The following is a 24,087-nucleotide window of genomic DNA, read 5'->3' as shown; positions in this document are numbered from 1 at the left end:
CTGCCATTGCAGGGCCCTTAGGCATTGGTGGCACCTCAGCCTCACCTGTTCTCTGTCTGTGGCACACAACAGTTTAGTTTCCTGGGGACTGAAATGCTTTAGTCTAACCCACGTTATTGGGCTCTGTACAGGGGTAACTGGGTGGAATATAATGGCCAGTAATATAAAGCAGGTCAGACAAGGTGATCAAAGGCCAGAAGGGACCATTAAAATCTTTAAAATAATGACAGTGCAATGTAGCAGCCCATTCTGCATGGCCCTTCAAAACTAAAGAAGCCATAAGACACAAATACCAAACTCCCCATGGCTAACCAGGCAGTAACCTTACACAGAAAAAGACAGACATCTGGTCTTCAGAAATTTTATTGGTAACACAAAGGCTCACAATAAGCTACCCAGATTCAGGGCTGCTTCCCCTGCGATAGTTTGCTAAAAATTCACATGCAATTTTTACAGAATACATCAAGTGCTCCTCCTGAAGAATTTGGAAGAAGCACCTTCATGAGTAAAACTTCCATGGATAATAGCATTTTACTTGCAGAGCTGAAGAGAGAGAAAAATTTCAGCAGGACTTTGGCTTGGTTGAGAGCATTCTACGGGACATGCTGAAGGAGCTTTTCAATATCATCTTGGATCTTGATCGTTTCGAAGTGCCTGCTGTAGCGCTTGAAAGGCACGCCATCACGCCCAATGAGGAATTTCTCGAAGTTCCAGGAGATGTCATTCCTGCACACTGGAGACCAGATGATGTACTGCGGGTTGGTCATCAGCGACATTGGATCATCATGTGGGAAAGGCAGTGCCTCTTTCAGGAAAGTGAAGAGTGGGTGAGCATTTGCCCCGTTCACATCACACTTCTCAAACATGGTGAAGTTCGGCTCATAACCATTGCCAGGGCGGACATGCTTTAACGAAAGTAGAATCTCCTCATTGGTAGCGTTCTCCTATTAGGCGAGAAAGGAAGTGTGATCTAGTGCAAGGATAAACATCAACAATTGGAATGTATTCAGACAGAACTTCCATCTCCATTACGGGAATCAAACAAGCATGCCTCTGGCACAGAACACGGGAGCCCCTAGCTATCTCTGCCCACCTTCAAACTGTCAGTTCTCTTCCCAACAGCTGTATTAGGAGCCAACAGCAAGGAGGCCAGCTGCACAGGGCATGAGCTTTCAGGGGGGCTTCTGGCAATGGGGAGTTAGTCAAGATTTGCCCTGTTGTCAGAAACTGATCCTCATACTAGTCTCTCATGTGAATGCCATCTTCTAGAACTAGGCAGCCATTTTGCAGGAGTCCTGTGCTAACATCCGATGAAGACAGCTGTAGCTCACGAAAGCTTATGCTCAAATAAATTGGTTAGTCTCTAAGGTGCCACAAGTACTCCTTTTCTTTTTGCGAATACAGACTAACACGGCTGCTACTTTGAAACCTGTTCTAACTAATCATCAAGTTAAAAGGCAACACGTCTTATCTAAAGATGGGCAGTCAGGCCAGGATGCTTTTAGTTAACATGACTTCCTGTGGTGCTAATATCAGCAAGGCCTGGGTCTGCCACACTGCAGCACAGTACATGAAACCATGTTCATGAATCAGGTACACCAGCAAAAAGAAAACCTTACTCCAGGGGTCAGCAACCTTTCAGAAGTGGTATGCCGAGTCTTCATTTATTCACTTTAATTTAAGGTTTTGCGTGCCAGTAATACATTTTAACATTTTTTAGAAGGTCTCTCTAAAGAGAGATTTAACTGGGAATTGGTCCTGCTTCAAGCAGGGGGTTGGACTAGATGACCTTCTGGGGTCCCTTCCAACCCTGATATTCTATGATTCTCTCTATAAGTCTATATATTATATAACTAAACTATTGTCGTGTGTAAAGTAAACAAGGTTTTCAAAATGTTTAAGAAGCTTCATTTAAAATTAAATTAAAATGCTGATCTTACGCCGCCGGCCCCCTCAGCCCGCTACCAGCCTGCGGTTTCATTCACCTAGCCCGGCAGCAGGCTGAGCACGGCCTGTGGCCGGGACCCTGGCTGGCAAGGGGCTGGCAGCCAGAACCCTAGACCGGCAGCGGGCTGAGCAGGGCCGGCGGGCACGACCCCAGACTGGCAGCGGGCTGAGGGGTCAGTCCGCTGCCGGTATCGCGTTCAGTCTGCTGGCTCCTGCCAGCCAGGGTTAGGGTTCCGGCTGCTGGCCCCGCTCAGCCCACTGCCCGTCTGGGATCCCGGCCCTGCTCACACAGAGTGGGTACCTACCTTCTCCCTTGTTCTAGCCCATTCTCTTCCTCTCTTTCTGCACTGAGCTGAGGGTGGGAGTGCACTGAGCACAGGGCTGGGGATGAAAGAGCCAGCTGGGGGTTGGGGTGTAGGGTCTGGCCAGGAGCTAGAATGAGGGAGGGGCCTCAGGGTTGGGGCTTGGGTGTGGAGTGCTTACCTGGGCAGCTCCCATTTGGTGCAAGGGGTGCAGGTGAGAATGTGGGGGGGTGCAGGAGCTCCCGTTTGGTGCTTGGGGTGGGGGTGGGAATGTCAGGGGTGCAGGAGTCAGGGCATGGGGGGGCTGAGTATGTGTGGGGGGGTGCAAGAGTCAGGGCTGGGGTCATGGGGGGTTGCAGGGGTCAGGGCAGAGGGCTGGGGGTGTGGGGCGGGGTCATGGGGGTGCTCCCAGCCCCCTACCCAGAGAGGCTCATGGCAGGCGGCTGGAGGGGATATGCCCTGATTCCGCCCGCCTTCCCCAAGGCCCCGTACCCACCTCTTCTCCACCTCCTCCCCGGAGCAGCGAGTGTGCGGCTCTGCTTCTCCCCCTCCCTCGCAAGGGCCATCAGCTGATCAGCAGCAGGGAGGGAGAGGAGGAGGGGCAGGAACACAGCACGCTGAGGGAAGAGGCAGGGAACGGGGGAGCTTGCCTGCTCTACAGCAGCAGCCAGCAGGACCAAGCTTCTTCATCCTGCAGGGGGGGGGGGGGGGGCGAAGAGCAGGCCAGGGCGGGCAGGATTTTTAATGGCACACTGCTGCCTGCTGGGGTCCCAGCCTGGGTTTGGCAGTGGGCTGAGCGGGGCCAGCAGCTGGGACTCGGCAGGCAGCAGCGTGCCATTGAAAATCGACATATGTGCCATAGGTTGCCGACCCTTGACTTGCTCTGACATGACACTGTCAGTCTGTTCCCCATTTGCAGCACAATGACAGAGGAAGTTACCTTTGGGTCTCCAGCTTGAAGATTTCTTTGGGGCTGGGGGAAGGGAGTAAGAAGGAGGTAGTCCAGAGAGTAACCCTGGAAATACAACTGAAGAAGAGTTTACACTGCTGATCCGCAATTCAGTGGGATCAACCCACTTTTCATCATAGACCCCAACAGCAGGAGCTGGAGCAAGAACATTTGAAAGCCACACAAGCCTTCTGTTCCTAGCACCTGTGTTCCTACACTTGGGCAACCTTACAGAAGAAATTTAAGAGCTGCCTAGCTGATAGCAGAGCTCGCACAGCTCCATGTTGCTCCATTCTGCAGCTGCTCCCAGGACCCTGCTGACTATGCAGAGTGAGGTGGGATGGGATGGGATGGGAGGAGGGTGCTGATGTCAGGGTGTCCCCCTTCCTCCACCTTTGTACCCCATCTACGCAGAGAGGGCAGAGGGGTCTGAATGGTGAATGTCTGAGTGCCTTGGTTAAAGAGACAGTGTACTGTTTCTGAAATTTCCCCAGCACACACGCATGCACACGCACACACAGTCTCTGTCTCTTTTACACTCACCTCCCATTTCATAATTTTTATTTCTCTTACACTTAAATTGCCCTTGATATCTTATTTGCTAATTCACAATGTTGTTTATTTTGCAACAGTGCCTGGTAACTAGTGCCAATTAAGGAGAGTCTGTTGTGGCCCTGAACCTTAGTTACACTTGCAAGTGTTACCAGAAAAAGTAGTAACGCTGAACAAAGAAAGACTGCAGGTCTGTTTGCTTTGTCAAAACACTTCCCCTTTAGACCCTTTATTACCCCGCCCCCTACCCCGCCCCCAGCCCCAGGCTGTTTTGCTTCCCGGCAATGCTGGTATCTGAGTAACATTCTGCGATAACGCCACGCCAGCTAGCACCCCAGCCAATCCTCTTAGCTTCAGCCACGGCTTGCTGTGATAGTGCATGAACATGGGAATGCAGGGCAAGCACAGGAAACACTAGCAGCAAGACACATAGAGAGAACAGGATCCCCAGCAGGCTTGTTGCTAGCCCCATCACGACGTTTATACTACTACTGTTACCGGTTAGCTAAACTAAGGCGAGCACGGGCATGCCTACGTCTGCTCCAATCATACTGCCTAGGTAGGCACAGCCCTGGCAGGTCTGGAGCTCTACGCCACTGACACTGCGGGGCATCGCAGTCACTAGGCCAGCTAGGATGTAGTCTGGCCAACGGACAGAAGGAAGACGTGCTGGAGGCTGAGATGTAGGAACCAGCTCTGAAGAGTTACGGAGATTTATCCCTTTGGGGGGCACCTGCCCTGCGGGGCACTGCGCCGGCGTGCGGAGGCAGCAGGGCCAGTGGAGGGACGGCTCAGGCATTTAACCCCCTTCTCCTGAAACCGCCCCAGAGCTCACGCCTTATGCTAGCTGCACAGCTGGCCCACGACCTCTGTGCAGGGGTCAGTGGCTGTAGCCGGGCCCAGGCTCGGAGGCCAAAGCGGCAGCAGTAGCCAGCCGGGAGCCCTGGGGCACAGGAAGCAGGTGCAGGGCCTCCCGAGCTGGGCTCTACAAGCAGCCGCCTCCCGCCCCCGCGCAGAGAGCGGCCCGGCCTGTTCCTGCCCGCCCGCGCCAGTACCTGGTGGCCGAACTGGTTACAGGGGAAGGCCAGCACGGCCAGCCCGGGCCCGTAGCGCCTCTGCAGCTCGCTGAGCTGAGCGAAGTCCCGGGCCGTGGTGCCTCAGAGCGACGCCACGTTGCTCACCAGCAGTACGCGGCCCAGGAGCGAGCCCAGCGCCAGCGGTTCCGCCGCGCCCAGCGGCCGCGCCTGCAGCCCAGCTAGCCGCCCAGCCGCCATGAGGTCGCGCTAGGTATGAGTGGGGAGCCGCGCCCGGGAAGGAGCCGCTGGGCCGCCCCGCCCCGCCCCGCGACGGGGCCTGGCCAGGTCCTGCCCCCGAGAGGAGCACGCACAGCGCCCGGCTGCGAGAGTTCCGGGGCGGGGGCCCAGTAGGGCCCGCCCGCGGCTCAGCCCCAGCAGCGAGAGCCCGGTCGGTCAGGCGTCTTCGCTCCCCGGAGGGTAGAGCTACAGCCGTATCGTGGCTGGTCTTGCTGTGCCCTGGGGTCCCAGTGTTTTCCCCAGGCAGTGAAATTCGGGGGAGGGAGGGAGTGAGACCGTGAGAGCGAAGGTGGGCTGTATGGCACCATAGTAAAAACTGAAAAAAATTTCAATACCATTTTATTAGCTTAAACTGATGTTTTTAAATCACCACACAAAGTAAAGTTGACTACACAAGCCTACTATGAAAGAATATCAGGGTTGGAAGGGACCTCAGGAAGTCATCTAGTCCAGACCCTGTTCAAAGCAGGACCAATCCCCAATTTTTACCCCAGATCCCTAAATGGCCCCCTCAAGGATTGAACTCACAATCCTGGGTTTAACAGATCAATGCTCAAACCACTGAACTATCACTATCCATCAACTCATATATCTACATCATACTATATCTACATCCTTCTTGGTTTTCTGTTGTAATTTTGCACAGTTCTGTTAATGAATTTCTCAAATGCAGTACATTCATTTTTGGTGGCATCTCATGTGTCCGGTACCTCCAGTCCTTCATGATATGCTCATGATCATGCAGAAAGCAACTTCTTTCAGAACACAAAATTCTATACAATGAGGAAAAAGAATGCTCAACTGTAGCTGTTGTGATTGGGAGTAGAAAGAGATGAATTTCTACTTCTTTCATCCCAGGAAACATAGCACAAAAATTGGGTTGAACCACTAGTGATGATAAAGAAGAAGTTGAAGTCAAATCTTCATTCATTCATCATATGATCATAGAATATCAGAGTTGGAAGGGACCTCAGGAGGTCATCTAATCCAACCCCCTGCTCAAAGCCGGACCAATCCCCAATTTTTGCCCCAGATCCCTAAATGGCCCCCTCAAGGATTGAACTCACAACCCTGAGTTTAGCAGGCCAATGCTCAAACCACTGAGCTATCCTTCCCCTCCAAATCCCCCGCCCCCCCAATTCCACTCTGTGTTCAAATTCTCTATTCTGTCCTGAGCACATGGCAGCCCCATTGCAGGTAGTGCCTCACTCTACTCAACTGTCGGTGTTTTATAAGACAGGCATCTGTAAAAGCTGTGTAGAGGTTGATAGAATCCAGAAGTTGCTGTTGTAGAGATGTAAGAATCAAGTCTGTGTACTTTACTTTTTCAGATGGCTTAACAAACACTTCTTGTCCTCTTCATTTAAGGAGTCAATATAAATGCCCTAATTAGTCAACTTCTGAACTGAAGTCTTTGCTTCTTCCCGTACATTTTCAATGGATATCTTTCTGATTGATCCAAGGGTAGCTTCCATTGCTGGACAGAGATCTACTACTCAATGCTTTTTTTGCCTCTGTCTTCACAAACAAGGTCAGTTCCCAGACTGCTGCGCTGGGCATCACAGCATGGGGAGTAGGTGGCCAGCCCTCTGTGGAGAAAGAGGTGGTTAGGGACTATTTAGAAAAGCTAGACGTGAACAAGTCCATGGGGCCAGACACGTTGCATCCGAGAGTGCTAAAGGAATTGGCGGCTGTGATTGCAGAGCCATTGGCCATTATCTTTGAAAACTCGTGGCGAACGGGGGAAGTCCCAGATGACTGGAAAAAGGCTAATGTAGTGCCAATCTTTAAAAAAGGGAAGAAGGAGGATCCTGGGAACTACAGGCCAGTCAGCCTCACCTCAGTCCCCGGAAAAATCATGGAGCAGGTCCACAAGGAATCAATCCTGAAGCACTTACACGAGAGGAAAGTGATCAGGAACAGTCAGCATGGATTCACCAAGGGAAGGTCATGCCTGACTAATCTAATCGCCTTCTATGATGAGATTACTGGTTCTGTGGATGAAGGGAAAGCAGTGGATGTATTGTTTCTTGACTTTAGCAAAGCTTTTGACACGGTCTCCCACAGTATTCTTGTCAGCAAGTTAAAGAAGTATGGGCTGGATGAATGCACTATAAGGTGGGTTGAAAGTTGGCTAGATTGTCGGGCTCAACGGGTAGTGATCAATGGCTCCATGTCTAGTTGGCAGCCGGTATCAAGTGGAGTGCCCCAGGGGTCGGTCCTGGGGCCGGTTTTGTTCAATATCTTCATAAATGATCTGGAGGATGGTGTGGATTGCACTCTCAGCAAATTTGCGGATGATACTAAACTAGGAGGAGTGGTAGATATGCTGGAGGGCAGGGATAGGATACAGAGGGACCTAGACAAATTGGAGGACTGGGCCAAAAGAAATCTGATGAGGTTCAACAAGGATAAGTGCAGGGTCCTGCACTTAGGATGGAAGAACCCAATGCACCGTTACAGACTAGGGACCGAATGGCTAGGCAGCAGTTCTGCGGTAAAGGACCTAGGGGTGACAGTGGACGAGAAGCTGGATCTGAGTCAGCAGTGTGCCCTTGTTGCCAAGAAAGCCAATGGCATTTTGGGTTGTATAAGTAGGGGCATAGCCAGCAGATCGAGGGATGTGATCGTTCCCCTCTATTCGACATTGGTGAGGCCTCATCTGGAGTACTGTGTCCAGTTTTGGCCCCACACTACAAGAAGGATGTGGATAAATTGAAGAGAGTCCAGCGAAGGGCAACAAAAATGATTAGGGGTCTGGAACACATGACTTATGAGGAGAGGCTGAGGGACCTGGGATTGTTTAGTCTGCAGAAGAGAAGAATGAGGGGGGATTTGATAGCTGCTTTCAACCACCTGAGAGGTGGTTCCAGAGAGGATGGTTCTAGACTATTCTCAGTGGTAGAAGAGGACAGGACAAGGAGTAATGGTCTCAAGTTGCAGTGGGGGAGGTTTAGGTTGGATATTAGGAAAAATTTTTTCACTAGGAGGGTGGTGAAACACTGGAATGCGTTACCTAGGGAGGTGGTAGAATCTCCTTCCTTAGAAGTTTTTAAGGTCAGGCTTGACAAAGCCCTGGCTGGGATGATTTAATTGGGGATTGGTCCTGCTTTGAGCAGGGGGTTGGACTAGATGACCTCCTGAGGTTCCTTCCAACCCTGATATTCTATGATTCTATGATTCCATGATACTGTTGTAACAGATGCCTAGATGGCATTGTTTAATGACCCATATGGTTTCAACAGTAGGCTTACAAGAGAGAATGGTGATTGTCTTCTCTAAACTTAGTAGCAAAAGTAATCTACCAGCCTCACTACTTAGATCTGTCCCATCTTGGTTGATACTTTCCAAAGCCAATAATAATGGTTGCAGTAAATTTAAGACAACAGTCAAGGATCGCTCATGAGAAAGCCAGCGGGTTTTTCCAGGTTGGACTAATTTGAACTTCATTCCCAGTGTATATTCTATATTTTGAAATGTTCAGTCCTTTTGGACTCTTGCTGAAAAAAGAGTAAAATGAAGACATAAAATTTATAGCTTTTTAAATGCCTTTTGAAGATTCTGCAGCTCGTACTAGTGCTAGTTGGAGTAGATGGCCTTTGCAGTGTGTATAAGAGAGTTTAGAGTTACACTGAGCAAAGCTTGTACTCCAGAGAAGTTTGCAGAGAAGTTTTCCAGAGAAGTTTGCAGCTCCATTAAATGCACAAGCAGCCATCTCTTTGGGGTTCAATTTACAAGGATTTAACTCTTCTAAGATATGGGTTGCCAGAGATGTGGCCAATGTGTCTTCTATAACCTGAACATCTAGAAATTAATCTACTGGCCTACCACTGACATCAAAAAAACATATGCAGTGACCTGGTCACACACCCCTCCTGGGTCTCAGGTTACATGCAGACCACTGGGCAGCCTCACCTGCCCCAAGGGCCTCAGCAAAAATCACAAACCCAATTCCCACCACTGAAATATTGGTGCTGTACACAGGGAAACGGAGGTACACACAGTATTAGTATAGGACAGTAAGACTCACATGCAACATAACAAGATGAATAAAACCCCACTTCGTCACAGCAGTCTTCAATAGGCGAGTATAATGATACCATGGATTTATATAGTAAAAGTGGAAGAGCTTGGTTTGCCGGATCAATCAGCAAAGCCAATGCTGACAAACTATGTGAAAAGGATGTACTTCTTCACACAACACACAGTCAACGAGTGGAATTTTTTGTCAGGGGATGTTGTGAAAGCCAAAACTATAACAGGGTTCAAAAAAGAACTAGATAAGTTCATGTAGGATAGGTCCATCAATGGCTATTAGCCAGGATGGGCGGGGATGTAACACCATGCTCTAAGAGCCTCTGCTTGCCAGAAGCTGTGAGTGGACGACGGGATGGATCACTCGATAATTGCCCTGTTCTGTTAATTACCTTTGAAGCACCTGGCATTGGCCACTATCGGAAGACAGTGTACTGGGCTAGATGGATCATTGGTCTGACCCAATATAGCCATTCTTCTGTTCTGATGTAAAAATTGATTATAATGTAATAAAAATGTTTAGTCCAGAAACTCCTCAAGATAATGACCTCTTGAGATAGCAACAATGTGAGATAATGACCTTGGCATATAATGTATTTTAAAAATCATGGCCTAAAGATGAAGACCTAGAGTTCAGAGCTGCTTTCACATGAGTTTACCTCCCACCCTTGGGGGGCACAGAGGTGAAGGCACCTTGGTCATTCCTCCAGCTGCTCGCCACTTTCTCTGGCCGCTCACTCTGGCCGCTGTTTGTCGTGCCACCATTCACTCCATCACTCCATAGCCGATGGCCCTGCGCTGTAACCTTCTGCTGCCACCTGCCATTGTGACCTCTGCGAGTCAGTCTCTTGAGGTTACACCCAGCTCTCAGTGATTTCAGCTCTCAGTGGGGGAACCTCACAGAGAGTGCAGACTGGACTGTCTCTTCCACAGAAGTGCTGTCCTGCAGCAGGTCTAAGCACTTAGACGTGATTATTAGTGATTTCAGTTCTAGTAGTCACTTAACAAAACAAAAGACTCTCTATGGAGCCTAATAAGCTCTATCTTTAAATAGGGGAGGGGGCAAGTCAAATAGTGCCTGTGACTCTTAGGGTATGTCTACACTATGGAATAAGGTCGAATTTATAGAAGTCGGTTTTTTAGAAATCGGTTTTATATATTCGAGTGTGTGTGTCTCCACAGAAAATGCTCTAAGTGCATTAAGTGCATTAACTCGGCAGAGCGCTTCCACAATACCGAGGCTAGAGTCAACTTCCGGAGCATTGCACTGTGGGTAGTTATCCCACAGTTCCCGCAGTCTCCGCTGCCCATTGGAATTCTGGGTTGAGATCCCAATGCCTGATGGGGCTAAAACATTGTCGCGGGTGGTTCTGGGTACATATCGTCAGGCCCCCGCTCCCTCCCTCCCTCCGTGAAAGCAAGGGCAGACAATCATTTCGCGCCTTTTTTCCTGAGTTACCTGTGCAGACGCCATACCACGGCAAGCATGGAGCCCGCTCAGGTAACTGTCACCCTATGTCTCTTGGGTGCTGGCAGACGCGGTACGGCATTGCTACACAGTAGCAGCAACCCCTTGCCTTGTGGCAGCAGACGGTACAGTACGACTGGTAGCCGTCATCATCATGTCCGAGGTGCTCCTGGCCACGTCGGCTGGGAGCGCCTGGGCAGACATGGGCGCAGGGACTAAATTTGGAGTGACTTGACCAGGTCATTCTCTTTAGTCCTGCAGTCAGTCCTATTGAACCGTCTTATGGTGAGCGGGCAGGCGATACGGACTGCTAGCAGTCGTACTGTACCATCTTCTGCCGAGCAGCCATGAGATGTGGATGGCATGCAGTCCTTCTGCACCATCTGCTGCCAGCCAAAGATGTAAAAGATAGATGGAGTGGATCAAAACAAGAAATAGACCAGATTTGTTTTGTACTCATTTGCTTCCCCCCCTCCCCTGTCTAGGGGACTCATTCTTCTAGGTCACACTGCAGTCACTCACAGAGAAGGTGCAGCGAGGTAAATCTAGCCATGTATCAATCAGAGGCCAGGCTAACCTTCTTGTTCCAATAAGGACAATAACTTAGGTGCACCATTTCTTATTGGAACCCTCCGTGAAGTCCTGCCTGAAATACTCCTTGATGTAAAGCCACCCCCTTTGTTGATTTTAGCTACCTGAAGCCAACCCTGTAAGCCGTGTCCTCAGTCGCCCCTCCCGGCGTCAGAGCAACGGCAAACAATCGGGCATCTGAGAGTGCTGTCCAGAGCAGTCACAATGGAGCACTCTGATGGGGCTAACACATTGTCGCGGGTGGTTCTGGGTACGTATCGTCAGGCCCCCGTTCCATGGCATGCAGTCCTTCTGCACCGTCTGCTGCCAGCCAAAGATGTAAAAGATAGATGGAGTGGGTCAAAACAAGAAATAGACCAGATTTGTTTTGTACTCATTTGCCTCCTCCCCTGTGTAGGGGACTCATTCCTCTAGGTCACACTGCAGTCACTCACAGAGAAGGTGCAGCGAGGTAAATCTAGCCATGTATCAATCAGAGGCCAGGCTAACCTCCTTGTTCCAATAAGAACGATAACTTAGGTGCACCATTTCTTATTGGAACCCTCCGTGAAGTCCTGCCTGAAATACTCCTTGATGTACAGACACCCCCTTTGTTGATTTTAGCTCCCTGAAGCCAACCCGATAAGCCGTGTCGTCAGTCGCCCCTCCCTCCGTCAGAGCAACGGCAGACAATCGTTCCGCGCCTTTTTTCTGTGCGGACGCCATACCAAGGCAAGCATGGAGGCCGCTCAGCTCACTTTGGCAATTAGGAGCACATTAAACACCACACACATTATCCAGCAGTATATGCAGCACCAGAACCTGGCAAAGCGATACCGGGCGAGGAGGCGACGTCAGCGCGGTCACGTGAGTGATCAGGACATGGACACAGATTTCTCTGAAAGCATGGGCCCTGCCAATGCATGCATCATGGTGCTAATGGGGCAGGTTCATGCTGTGGAACGCCGATTCTGGGCTCGGGAAACAAGCACAGACTGGTGGGACCGCATAGTGTTGCAGGTCTGGGACGATTCCCAGTGGCTGCGAAACTTTCGCATGCGTAAGGGCACTTTCATGGAACTTTGTGACTTGCTTTCCCCTGCCCTGAGGCGCATGAATACCAAGATGAGAGCAGCCCTCACAGTTGAGAAGCGAGTGGCGATAGCCCTGTGGAAGCTTGCAATGCCAGACAGCTACCGGTCAGTTGGGAATCAATTTGGAGTGGGCAAATCTACTGTGGGGGCTGCTGTGATGCAAGTAGCCCACGTAATCAAAGATCTGCTGATATCAAGGGTAGTGACCCTGGGAAATGTGCAGGTCATAGTGGATGGCTTTGCTGCAATGGGATTCCTTAACTGTGGTGGGGCTATAGATGGAACCCAAATCCCTATCTTGGCACCGGAGCACCAAGTCGCCGAGTACATAAACCGCAAGGGGTACTTTTCGATAGTGCTGCAAGCTCTGGTGGATCACAAGGGACGTTTCACCAACATCAACGTGGGATGGCCGGGAAAGGTGCACGATGCTCGCATCTTCAGGAACTCTGGTCTGTTTCAAAAGCTGCAGGAAGGGACTTTATTCCCAGACCAGAAAATAACTGTTGGGGATGTTGAAATGCCTATATGTATCCTTGGGGACCCAGCCTACCCCTTAATGCCATGGCTCATGAAGCCGTACACAGGCAGCCTGGACAGTAGTCAGGAGCTGTTCAACTACAGGCTGAGCAAGTGCAGAATGGTGGTAGAATGTGCATTTGGACGTTTAAAGGCGCGCTGGCGCAGTTTACTGACTCGCTTAGACCTCAGCGAAACCAATATTCCCACTGTTATTACTGCTTGCTGTGTGCTCCACAATATCTGTGAGAGTAAGGGGGAGACATTTATGGCGGGGTGGGAGGTTGAGGCAAATCGCCTGGCTGCTGGTTACGCGCAGCCAGACACCAGGACGGTTAGAAGAGCACAGGAGGGCGCGGTACACATCAGAGAAGCTTTGAAAACCAGTTTCATGACTGGCCAGGCTACGGTGTGAAAGTTCTGTTTGTTTCTCCTTGATGAAACCCCCCGCCCCTTGGTTCACTCTACTTCCCTGTAAGCTAACCACCCGCCCCTCCTCCCTTCAATCACCGCTTGCAGAGGCAATAAAGTCATTGTTGCTTCACATTCATGCATTCTTTATTCATTCATCACACAAATAGGGGGATGACTACCAAGGTAGCCCAGGAGGGGTGCTGGAGGAGGGAAGGAAAATGCCACACAGCACTTTAAGCACAGCACTTTAAAAGTTTACAACTTTAAAATTTATTGAATGACAGCCTTCTTTTTTTTGGGCAATCCTCTGTGGTGGAGTGGCTGGTTGGCCGGAGGCCCCCCCACCGCGTTCTTGGGCGTCTGGGTGTGGAGGCTATGGAACTTGGGGAGGAGGGCGGTTGGTTACAGAGGGGCTGCAGTGGCAGTCTGTGCTCCAGCTGCCTTTGCTGCAGCTCAACCATACACTGGAGCATACTGGTTTGGTCCTGCAGCAGCCTCAGCATTGAATCCTGCCTCCTCTCATCACGCTGCCGCCACATTTGAGCTTCAGCCCTGTCTTCAGCCCACCACTTACTCTCTTCAGCCCGCCACCTCTCCTCCCGGTCATTTTGTGCTTTCCTGCACTCTGACATTATTTGCCTCCACGCATTCGTCTGTGCTCTGTCAGTGTGGGAGGACAGCATGAGCTCGGAGAACATTTCATCGCGAGTGCGTTTTTTTTTCTTTCTAAGCTTCACTAGCCTCTGGGAAGGAGAAGATCCTGTGATCATTGAAACACATGCAGCTGGTGGAGAAAAAAAAAGGGACAGCGGTATTTAAAAAGACACATTTTATAAAACAGTGGCTACACTCTTTCAGGGTAAACCTTGCTGTTAACATTACATACATAGCACATGTGCTTTCGTTACAAGGTCACATTTTGCCTCCTCCCACCACGTGACTACCCCCTCAACCTTCCCCCCTCCCTGTGGCTAACAGCGGGGAACATTTCTGTTTAGCCACAGGCAAACAGCCCAGCAGGAATGGGCTCCTCTGAGTGTCCCCTGAAGAAAAGCACTCTATTTCAACCAGGTGACCATGAATTATATCTCACTCTCCTGAGGATAACACAGAGAGATAAAGAACGGATGTTGTTTGAATGCCAGCAAACATACACTGCAATGCTTTGTTCTACAATGATTCCCGAGTACGTGTTACTGGCCTGGAGTGGTAAAGTGTCCTACCATGAAGGACGCAATAAGGCTGCCCTCCCCAGAAACCTTTTGCAAAGGCTTTAGGACTACATCTAGGAGAACCGCAAATGCCAGGGCAAAGTAATCCTTTCACATGCTTGCTTTTAAACCATGTATAGTATTTTAAAAGGTACACTCACCAGAGGTCCCTTCTCCGCCTGCTGGGTCCAGGAGGCAGCCTTGGGTGGGTTTGGGGGGTACTGGCTCCAGGTCTAGGGTGAGAAACAGTTCCTGGCTGTCGGGAAAACCGGTTTCTCCGCTTGCTTGCTGTGAGCTATCTACAACCTCCTCATCATCATCATCTTCTTCGTCCCCAAAACCTGCTTCCATATTGCCTCCATCTCCATTGAAGGAGTCAAACAACACGGCTGGGGTAGTGGTGGCTGAACCCCCTAAAATGGCATGCAGCTCATCATAGAAGCGGCATGTTTGGGGCTCTGACCCAGAGCGGCTGTTCACCTCTCTGGTTTTCTGGTAGGCTTGCCTCAGCTCCTTCAGTTTCACGCGGCACTGCTTCGGGTCCCTGTTATGGCTTCTGTCCTTCATGCCCTGGGAGATTTTCACAAAGGTTTTGGCATTTCGAAAACTGGAACGGAGTTCTGATAGCACGGATTCCTCTCCCCAAACAGCGATCAGATCCCGTACCTCCCGTTCGGTCCATGCTAAAGCTCTTTTGCGATTCTGGGACTCCATCATGGTCACCTGTGCTGATGAGCTCTGCATGGTCACCTGCAGCTTGCCACGCTGGCCAAACAGGAAATGAGATTCAAAAGTGCGCGGTTCTTTTCCTGTCTACCTGGCCAGTGCATCTGAGTTGAGAGTGCTGTCCAGAGCGGTCATAATGGAGCACTCTGGGATAGCTCCCGGAGGCCAATACCATCGAATTGTGTCCACAGTACCCCAAATTCGAGCCGGCAACGTCGATTTAAGCGCTAATCCACTTGTCAGGGGTGGAGTAAGGAAATCGATTTTAAGAGCCCTTTAAGTCGAAATAAAGGGCTTCATTGTGTGGACGGGTGCAGGTTTACATCGATTTAACGCTGCTAAATTCGACCTAAGGTCCTAGTGTAGACCAGGGCTCAGGCACAGCCCACACCACCAAGCAAAACCCCTGTTCCCCTTCCCTCCCCCCACCCCCCCCCCCACCAGGATCTGTCATCCAAACCCCTTGCTTAGTGAGTGCAGTTCAGTTGCGGGTGACCAGTGCTTAATTTGTAATGAAAGAAGTGCCAGGGCTCAAGTAAGTTTTTTACTTTCATAACTAATATGGCAAGCCCAGGGGTCCCAGGGCTATGAATTGCCAAGCCTAGAGGTGCCGGTGCTCAGCCCTGGCAAAAATTAAGCATTGAGGGTGACCCACTCAATTAGGACAGGCTAAGTATAGTTCTGCTGCCCTTTACTCATACAATAAGGGTAACAACATTCTATGACCCCCACATTCAATACTAATGTGATTTGTAACCCAACAGCAGCCAAAACTGATCACTTGGGCAACACAGCTCTGTCTGCTGGATACCTAGGTGCAGTAGGTGAGTTCATGTAAATACAGTCTGGTCCTGAAACCTTCACCCTCCCTGGCTCATCACTAGCTGTCAGGAGAGAGCCTCATTCAGACGTTGCTTACAAATCATAATTTGAAATTGTAAGGTTGGCCAACATGGCCGAAACAAATCTGCCAACATTGTCAGAAAAAACAACAGCTGTGTGAAGACACTAGTCTTTGTTCATACTTTTCAAACCTGTTATACTTTTCCAGGTACAAGTATTTTATCATATACTGTATATGCCTTTAAAGTGTGTATTAATGTTTCAATTTCAATCCAAATTTCCAACCAATGACTAAATTGGCAACACTGCATGTAACTAGTTGACCACTGGTGTAGAACTGATCAATGAAATTGTTTTTCATTGTTCACTTTATTAATATAACTTCATAAGTAAAGTTTTATGAATGAAACTACATTCATTCATAAAGCCAGGTACCCCAATAACTGGTTAATTGAGTTTCACTTTCAATCCAATTGCTGCTTAAATCACTGAAACTTGCCCTGCTTGTAACTTCTCACTGTTTGTCATTCCTTATGCTTGTCCATGTTGTAACCCAAACTCCATTTTAACTTCTCCCAAACTCCATTTTAAAATGCTCACTTCATTTTTGCAAAACCCTGCTGTAATCTTATTAGTTTAGTTTAGATGCGTGAATGAGGTATGCATGGATGATGGAATCAACCTCCAGCCCCAGCCTGTCCTGATGAAATAAAGTGTAAACACCAATGGCTGAAGATGCAGACAACAGCCCTGACAAAGCAAGAAGAGTCCATCCTAAAAAGAAAAGAACAAAAGTACAATTGAAGAAACATCAAAGCCAGGTCCTAGGCTAAAAGTCATGTTTGCAATTGACAGGTGATCAATCACACCGAACCCAGAGGCAGCGTGACACAGCAGTGAGAGGTCTCATCGCATGTTCCCAGTTGACCATGGCAGGTTATTGCAGCAAACGCTCTCCCGCTTGGACCACTGCAGAGCAGCTGGATCTGCTCAGTATAGGGAGAGGAGGTTGTGCAGTCCCAGCTGTGCTTGAGCTGTAGGAATTTTGATACCTATGGGCAGATTTCTCGAGGCTTGTGCAAAAAGGGCTATGATTGGGACACGCTGCAGTGCAGAGTGAAGATAAAGGATCTGAGGCAGGCGTACCATAAGGCGAGGGAGGCAAACCAATGCTCCAGTGCGGCACCCAAGACCTGCCAGTTCTATAAGGAGCTACACGCCATCCTCGGTGGCGACCCCACCTCCACTGCCAAGAGCCCCATGGATACTTCGGAGGGCCCGGAGGTGGTGGAAAGAGGACCTAACCCAGAGAATGAAGTCATTGATGAAGAGGTGGAGTTAGATGATGATGTGGAGCTCCTGGCAGGGGTGCCCGGTGGGGTAGGCATCCAGGAACTGTTCAGCACTCTGGAGGTGTCTAGCCAGTCTCAGCAGTTGTTCTCCGGCGATCAAGAAGCAGGAGAGGAGATGCCTAGTAAGTGGCTGTGGTTTGTGTAGAGCAAAGGTGGGTTCAGGGTATAGAAATGTAGAGGCTGGCTATGTTTCAGTGTGCTGGACATTTCCCTGTGTAGCTAATCAGTACGTCAGAACAGGGTGTTGATGCACGCCAGGATCTCACAGGAATCCTCAAGAGAGATCTCCAGGAAAGTTTCCGGGAGGTACTCAATAATCATCTGCTGAAGTTTCCTTGGCAGAGCTGCTTTGTTCCTTCCCCCATTGTAGGAAACTTTCCCGCACCATTTGGCAATCATTTGTGCAGGGACCAAAGTGGCATATAGGCGAGCAGTATAGGGACCAGGGCGGAAGCCACAAGTATGTAGTAGATGTACCCTCACTTCCCTGCTTACCCTTAGCAGTGAGATGTCTGCTACAATGACCCCTGCCAATAGCCGCTGACTTCCTTTCTACCCGGTGGGTGCTCAACCCTCCACCCCACTCTTGGTCCGTCTCTTCCCGCTCCTCCACCGCCCTCGCCCCACCCCCATTCCACCCCTTCCCTCAAGTCCCCGCCCCTCCTCCACTGAGTGTGCCATTTCCCCGCTCCTCCCCCTCCCTTCAGGAAAGTCCTAAGCGCTGCCAAACAGCTGTTAGGTGGTGGGCGGGAAGCGCTGGGAGGGAGGGGGAAGAGTGGGGATGTGGCACGCTCGGGGACAGGGAGTGTTGGTGCTGAGCACCTGCTAATTTTTCCCCTTGGATGCTCCAGCCCCAGAGCACCCATTGAGTTGGCGCCATGCCCCTGCCTATAGAAAATTTTTCCTAGTCAGCTGTACCACAACCCTTGCAGAGTGCTCTTTTCCCCATTTGGAGCACTCTCCCTTCCCGCCACCCCCACCCAACACTAACCATGCTTTAGGGATGTGTGCTTGCCAAGGGTTAATGAGAAAGTGATTGTTATCAAAAGGTGTATTTTATTGAAATGTTTCAATGCTTTGCGTGAATTTAACAATCATGCTTCTGTCCATTGTTCCTTCTGCTTTGGCAGATGTGGCCTTCAGGAACACCCCACACACACTGGCCGAGCGTCTCCACCAGATAAGAAAGCGCCCAAGATGGAGCAAAGAAGACATGTTCAGGGAGGTACTGCACTTCTCCAATGCAGAGAAAAGGGAATGCAAGGAGTGCAGGGAAGCCAAAAGGCAGGACAGAAAAGAAAATCAGGAGTTTGTTAAGGACGCTGCTGAGCGGACGATTAAAGTCATAGAGGAGCAACCGCGGGTGCTGAAGTCCTTAATAATGCTGCAGACTGAGCAGATGCATGCCTCCCCTCCCCTGCAGCAACTCTTTTTCATGTGCTCCCAAACTCCACTCGCACAGTCCTTTTTGCTTTCTGGGACTTCTCAGTTTCCCCTTCACTCCACGCCCTCAGTCAACTTTCAGAATGATAACTGGACTTACAGACAGCTCTGAAAGTCTGCCCTTCCCTGGTACCTGCTTTCCCACCAAGCATCTTTGTGTGTGTGAGTGTTGTTTCTTGTGCAATAAAAGCAAAGTTTTTAAATGGTAAATCGTCTTTATTTGTATCCTACAAATTGAGATAGCAGGCACTACCAATACATACATAGGCAGTTTAATCATTTGTTTACTGGAATGTAAGGCCCCAGATGTTACCATTACTTCCTAGGAAAACTACATACAATGTAACATTGCAGCACCAATCACAGAGATATACATTACTAGTTCTCATTTTCAAAGTGTTGCCTCAAAGCCTCCCTGATTCAAATTGCCCCCATCTGGGCTCCTCTAATAGCCCTGGTGTCTGGCTGCTCAAAATCAGCAGCCAAGTGGTCTGCCTCAACACTCCACCCCTGAGCAAACCTTTCACCCTTAGCTTCACAAAGATTATGCAATGTACAGCACGTGGCTATGATCATGGGAATATTATCCTCATTAAGGTCTAACCTGCCATAAAGGCATTGCCAGCGCCTTTAATCTGCCAGAGGCACATTACACTATCATCCAGCACCTATTAAGCCTGTTGTTGAACCACTCCTTACTGCTGTCCAGGTTTCCCGTGTAAGGTTTCATGAGCCATGGCTGTAAGGGGTATGCCGGATCTACAAGGATCACTATGGGCCTTTCAACATCCCCCACTGTAATCTTCTGATCTGGAAAGAAAGTCTCCACTTGTAGCTCTCTATACAGGCCATCCTGAAGATGCATCCATCATGCACCTTTCTGGATCATCCCACGCTGATGTCAGTGAAATGCCCTTGGTGATCCCCAAGTGCCTACAACGCCATGGAGAAGTACTCCTTCCTATTGATGTACTCCTTCGAAAGGTGATCTGGTGCCAAAATAGGAATATGTGTGCCATCTATTGCCCCTCTGCAGTTAGGGAAACCCATTTCTGCAAAACTGTCCACTATTTCACGCACATTTCCCAGAATCATTTTCCTTCATAGTAGGATGCGATTAATTGCCCTGCACACTTGCATTAACGCAGCCCCAGCAGTTGACTTCCCGACTCCAAACTAATTTGTGACCGACTGGTAGCAGTCTGGAGTCGCCATCTTCTACACAGCGATTGCCACACACTTCTCTACCAATAGGGAAGCTCTCATTCTGGTGTCCTTGTGCCGCAGTGCTGGGGTGAGCTCCGCATACAGTTCCAGGAAAGTGGATTTCCACATCCAAAAGTTCTATAGCTACTACTTGTCATCTCACACCTGCATGACAATATGATCCCACCGTTCAGTGCTTGTTTCCCGAGCCCAGAAGCGATGATCTACTCTCTGCAGCTGTTCTGTGAATGTCAGAAGCAATCTAAAGTTGTTCCTATCCATATCACACAGCATGTCAGGCAACTGGGAGTCTTCTTCAGTTAGGAACTTTGTGATTAACTGCACTGCTATCCATGATTCTTCATGACAGTTTTCAGACCATAGGAGAGCAGTATGGGACCCATCCCTTCTCACAAAGATGCCAGGGTGCACAGCAAAGAAGGGCCATTGAAAAATGCTGCAAAAGAAATCCGTAAGCCCCTGGAATGCTGGGACAGAAATCAATGCACCACAGGACACTGAGCCCGGTCCCAAGATGCACCATGATCCGCTCCACCTTCCCACAAGTCCTAGCGACAGAGGGTGTTGAGATGGACTGTGGGATAGGTACCCACTGCGCACTGCTCACACTGTTGATGCTAGGGCCCCAAGTGTGGACGCACTCTGCTGACAGAGGGAGTGAGCGTGAACATGCAATACTGATTTTTATTTTAGCGCATTTTGAGTGTCGACATCACTTTTGTCAACAAAACTGTAGTGTAGACAAGGGCTGAACCTCTTTCAGTCAGGATTTCTTCCCTAGTCCAATTCTGCTTCCTTTGTTCTTTAGTTGTTGATGGTGCCATAGGTAGAAAGAAAGGGAGAGATGATTTGTGGAGAGAGGGGAAGGTGATCTGCTCTCTCCTCTTATAGCCCTTTCTCTTGTGCAAGAATCATCTCCAGCTGATGTTCAGAAGACAGAAAGTCTTTGTGGGCAGGAACCTCAAGCTGTGTCATTATTAAGATGCAGATTTTTTGCCCACACCCTCTCTCCTGCATAAGAGTGGCCACGTAATCAGGGGATGGTCCATTTGAGCTCGTTGACACCTGGCTGAGCCATTGGCCAGCCTTCAGTCTCTGGGGAACTGCTTTATGACTGCCCTCCAGAACATGTTGGAACATGTCTTAATAATATCACACAGTGGAATCTTATATCTTTACATTAACAAGGTTGCGACACATATTTTACAAGGACAGTAATGATCAGTGAATCATGAGTTTTCAAAGGATTCCTGACAAGGTATACATTGTACAAAAATTATCATAGTCCTCACAGGCACCAACTTTTCAAACTGACAGGGGGTGCTCAACCCCCCGGCTCTGCCCCAGGCCTCACCCCCACTCCTCCACTTCCCCAAGGCCCCCACCCCCCACCCTGCCTCTTCCCGCTCCTGTCCCACTCCTGCCCTGCCTCTTCTCGCCCAGTTCTGCCCCCTCCCCCAAGTGCGCTGCATCCCGCTCTTCGCCCTCCCTCCCAGCCTCCCTGCATACCGCAAAACAGCTGTTTTGGGAGGCACGTGGAGGGAGGGGGGATGTGCTGACCTATGTGGCCACTGGTGGGTAGGAGGCTATGACAGGGGATGGGGGGAGCTGTTAGTGGGGCTGCTGGTGGGTGCACCATTTTTCCCCTATAGGTGCTCCATTCCCGGAGGGGGTGAGGGCTCCACCTGGGGGAGCAGGCTTTGGGGTGGGGCCAGAAATGAGGAGTTCAGGGTGTGGGAAGGGGCTCCGGGCTGGGGTAGGGGACTGGGGTGTGTGGAGGGGGGTGAGGGCTCCAGCTGGGGATGAGGGGTTGGGGTGCAGGAGGTTGGCCTGGCTGGTACCGAGGGGTTCGGAGGGCGGGAGGGGGATCAGGGCTGGGGCAGGGGGTTGGGGCACGGGAAGAGGTTGGGGCACAGGCTCTGGGCAGCGCTTAACTCAAGCAGCTCCTGGAAGCTGCGGCATGTCCCCCATCTGGCTCCTATGCAGATGTGCGGTCATGCGGCTCTGCATGCTGCCCCGTACACAGGCGCCGCCCCCGCAGCTCCTGGAAGCAGCAACATGTCGCCCTTCTGGCTACTAGACAGAGGCGTGGCACCAGCCAGGCAGCTCTGTGCATTGCCCCTTTTGCAGGTGCAGCCCCTGCAGCTCCCTTTGGCCACAGTTCCCAGCCAATGGGAGCTGTGGGGGGTGGCACTTGGGGCAGGGAAGGGTGCAGAGTCCCCTGGTTGCCCCTATGCATAGAAGCCACAGGGGGGGCATGCCGCTACTTCTGGGAGCTGCCCCGAGGCACGGCACGTGTGGAGCAGGGAAAGCCCCTGACCCTGCTCCCCGGATGGAGCGCCGAAGTGGGGCAAGCCCCAGACTCTGTTCCCAAGCAGGAGCTCAAGGGCCAGGATTAAAACATCTGACAGCCTGGACATGGCCCACAGGCTGTAGTTTGCCCACCCTGTCCTAGGAGGACAGTTCTGCCAGCAGCTTGGCTGCACTAGAACCAGGGCTCCATCCCAGCCCCACCTTTTGTATCCACCATACCCACAGCTCTCCTTGCATGTACATACAAACATTCTTGTGAAATCCGTACTCTGTGGGACATTCCCAACTAATAGACGGTATAATACTTAGCATCTACAGGAAGAGGCTAGTACTTAGCATTTATGTTATGAGACTGCATCTCAGGATTTTACGGCGACTCTTCCTCAGGTACATTCTAGAACTTTGTGCACTATTGATTTACCTGGGTCTTCTAAGTTAGAACTTCAGGTCTCTTCTTCTCGACCCTCTAGTTTTACCATTCCCCCTCCCCCTATTTGTTATGCGAGTGTTTAGATAGAATTCCAAGAAGATCGCTCCCTCCCCTTATGTTTACAATCTTTCATGCAGATTGCTTGTCAGAATAATGTGATATTTGGAGCTGAAGCAAATTTTTACAGTCAGGCTGTTGGGGCCATTTATGATATTTAACTACATTCTCTGATTTCTTTCCTTCTGCCTAGGGAGAGCTTTTGCCAGAATACATATTTTATCCTGGAATTTATCAGGGTATAAAAATAAGATGCATGAGATGCAATTTTAAAATGTTTGGAAACACTTGATTTTTGTTTTCGTTTTGTTTTTACAAGAAAAATGTTTTGCTGGGTCAGAAATCATTCTGTTTTCTGGTTTAGAAGCCTTTCTTCAAGGTGGAAGTTGATTGTCTAAAATGGGCTGTATATCAGGAGGACTTGCCACCCTTATGCCTAGAAGCCCAGATTTTACCTTTGGAATGAACATGTCAGGTCATTCAGGCTATATTTATTTTTTCCTGATCTCCAAATGTTAATATGAAGTATTTATTCCCGCCCCTCCCACACACACACACGCCCCCCGATATCCTCCTGGTTTTATTCTGAGTCATTGTGGGAATGCCTGGACAAGCAAACCGATATGGAAGGTCTTCAATTCCCACTGGCCTGTCTAAATATTTTGGGAGATCTTAATGCTCGAATAGGCCATTTATAAATATGCTGTGGTTAAGGGTAGTAGAATGTATGCTGCTTTCATAGATCTAAAAATGGCCTTGAGTCTATTAACTGAGACAAACTTTGGGAAACGAAGGATGGGTCTCAAGACTTTTGCCTGTTGTGAAGGCTGTACACTAGGGCAATATGACTAGCTAGGGTAAGAACTACAGTCAATGGAGAATGTACTAACATTTTCCCTATTTCTAGGGCCATACACCAGGGATAACTTCTAGCACCTCTTCCTTTTAATGTATATATTAACAATGTGGTGGGTGCTTTAAAGGAAGATAATTTGAAGCAGAGAAAAATTAAGGGTAGATCCATCACAGTGTTGTTATATGCCAATAATATGGTTGTTCTATTGCAAATTTCAAGTGGCCTCCACCAGTTATCATATCATTTTTCCTCTTACTGTAACTTTCAAGACCTGGTTCTCAACTATAATAAGCTCAAGGGTATAATTTTGGGGCAGAACCTACCACAAGTTGAGCAGAAGATAGATGGCCACCCTATAGGAGTAGTCTCTGCTTTTCTTGATTTAGGGATAAAGTTTCATCACTCAGCCCACAGGTCCCCTTATCATAAAGACTAAAAACAAAAAGCCCTTTGCTGTGCTCTGTTT

The 24,087-nt window shown here is 49.7% G+C and overlaps 2 protein-coding genes and 1 long non-coding RNA gene across 3 annotated transcripts; 1 reads left to right on the top strand and 2 right to left on the bottom strand.

Moving 5' to 3' along the window:
- Positions 1–347: 347 nt before the first annotated feature.
- On the bottom strand, positions 348–5,116 carry GPX1 (glutathione peroxidase 1). The gene is made up of 2 exons (XM_048858475.2): positions 4,806–5,116; positions 348–944 (listed from the first exon to the last, which is right to left on the bottom strand). The coding sequence occupies exons 1-2, from the start codon at positions 5,022–5,024 to the stop codon at positions 594–596; spliced, it is 570 nt and encodes a 189-aa protein (XP_048714432.1). The 5' UTR covers positions 5,025–5,116; the 3' UTR covers positions 348–593.
- Positions 4,264–18,948, top strand: LOC142072759 (uncharacterized). The gene is made up of 2 exons (XR_012669318.1): positions 4,264–4,453; positions 18,426–18,948. It is a non-coding gene; the product is annotated as an uncharacterized LOC142072759 (long non-coding RNA).
- Positions 13,289–15,314, bottom strand: LOC142072884 (uncharacterized). The gene is made up of 2 exons (XM_075131171.1): positions 14,536–15,314; positions 13,289–13,947 (listed from the first exon to the last, which is right to left on the bottom strand). Exons 1-2 carry the CDS (start codon positions 15,116–15,118, stop codon positions 13,427–13,429), a joined length of 1,104 nt encoding a protein of 367 aa, XP_074987272.1. The 5' UTR covers positions 15,119–15,314; the 3' UTR covers positions 13,289–13,426.
- Positions 18,949–24,087: the final 5,139 nt, after the last annotated feature.

Source organism: Caretta caretta, chromosome 7 (assembly GCF_965140235.1).
Source record: "Caretta caretta isolate rCarCar2 chromosome 7, rCarCar1.hap1, whole genome shotgun sequence".
Lineage (NCBI taxonomy): Eukaryota > Metazoa > Chordata > Testudines > Cheloniidae > Caretta > Caretta caretta.
This window is presented reverse-complemented; position numbering and strand designations above follow the sequence as displayed.

Bases quoted from the DNA above. Each gene is read 5' to 3' on its own strand.
- LOC142072884 (XM_075131171.1), bottom strand. From the start codon at position 15,118: ATGCAGAGCTCATCAGCACAGGTGACCATGATGGAGTCCCAGAATCGC. The intron at 13,948-14,535 runs GTGAGTGTACCT...TTTCTCCACCAG, and splicing joins AGGCGGAGAAGGGACCTCTG to CTGCATGTGTTTCAATGATC.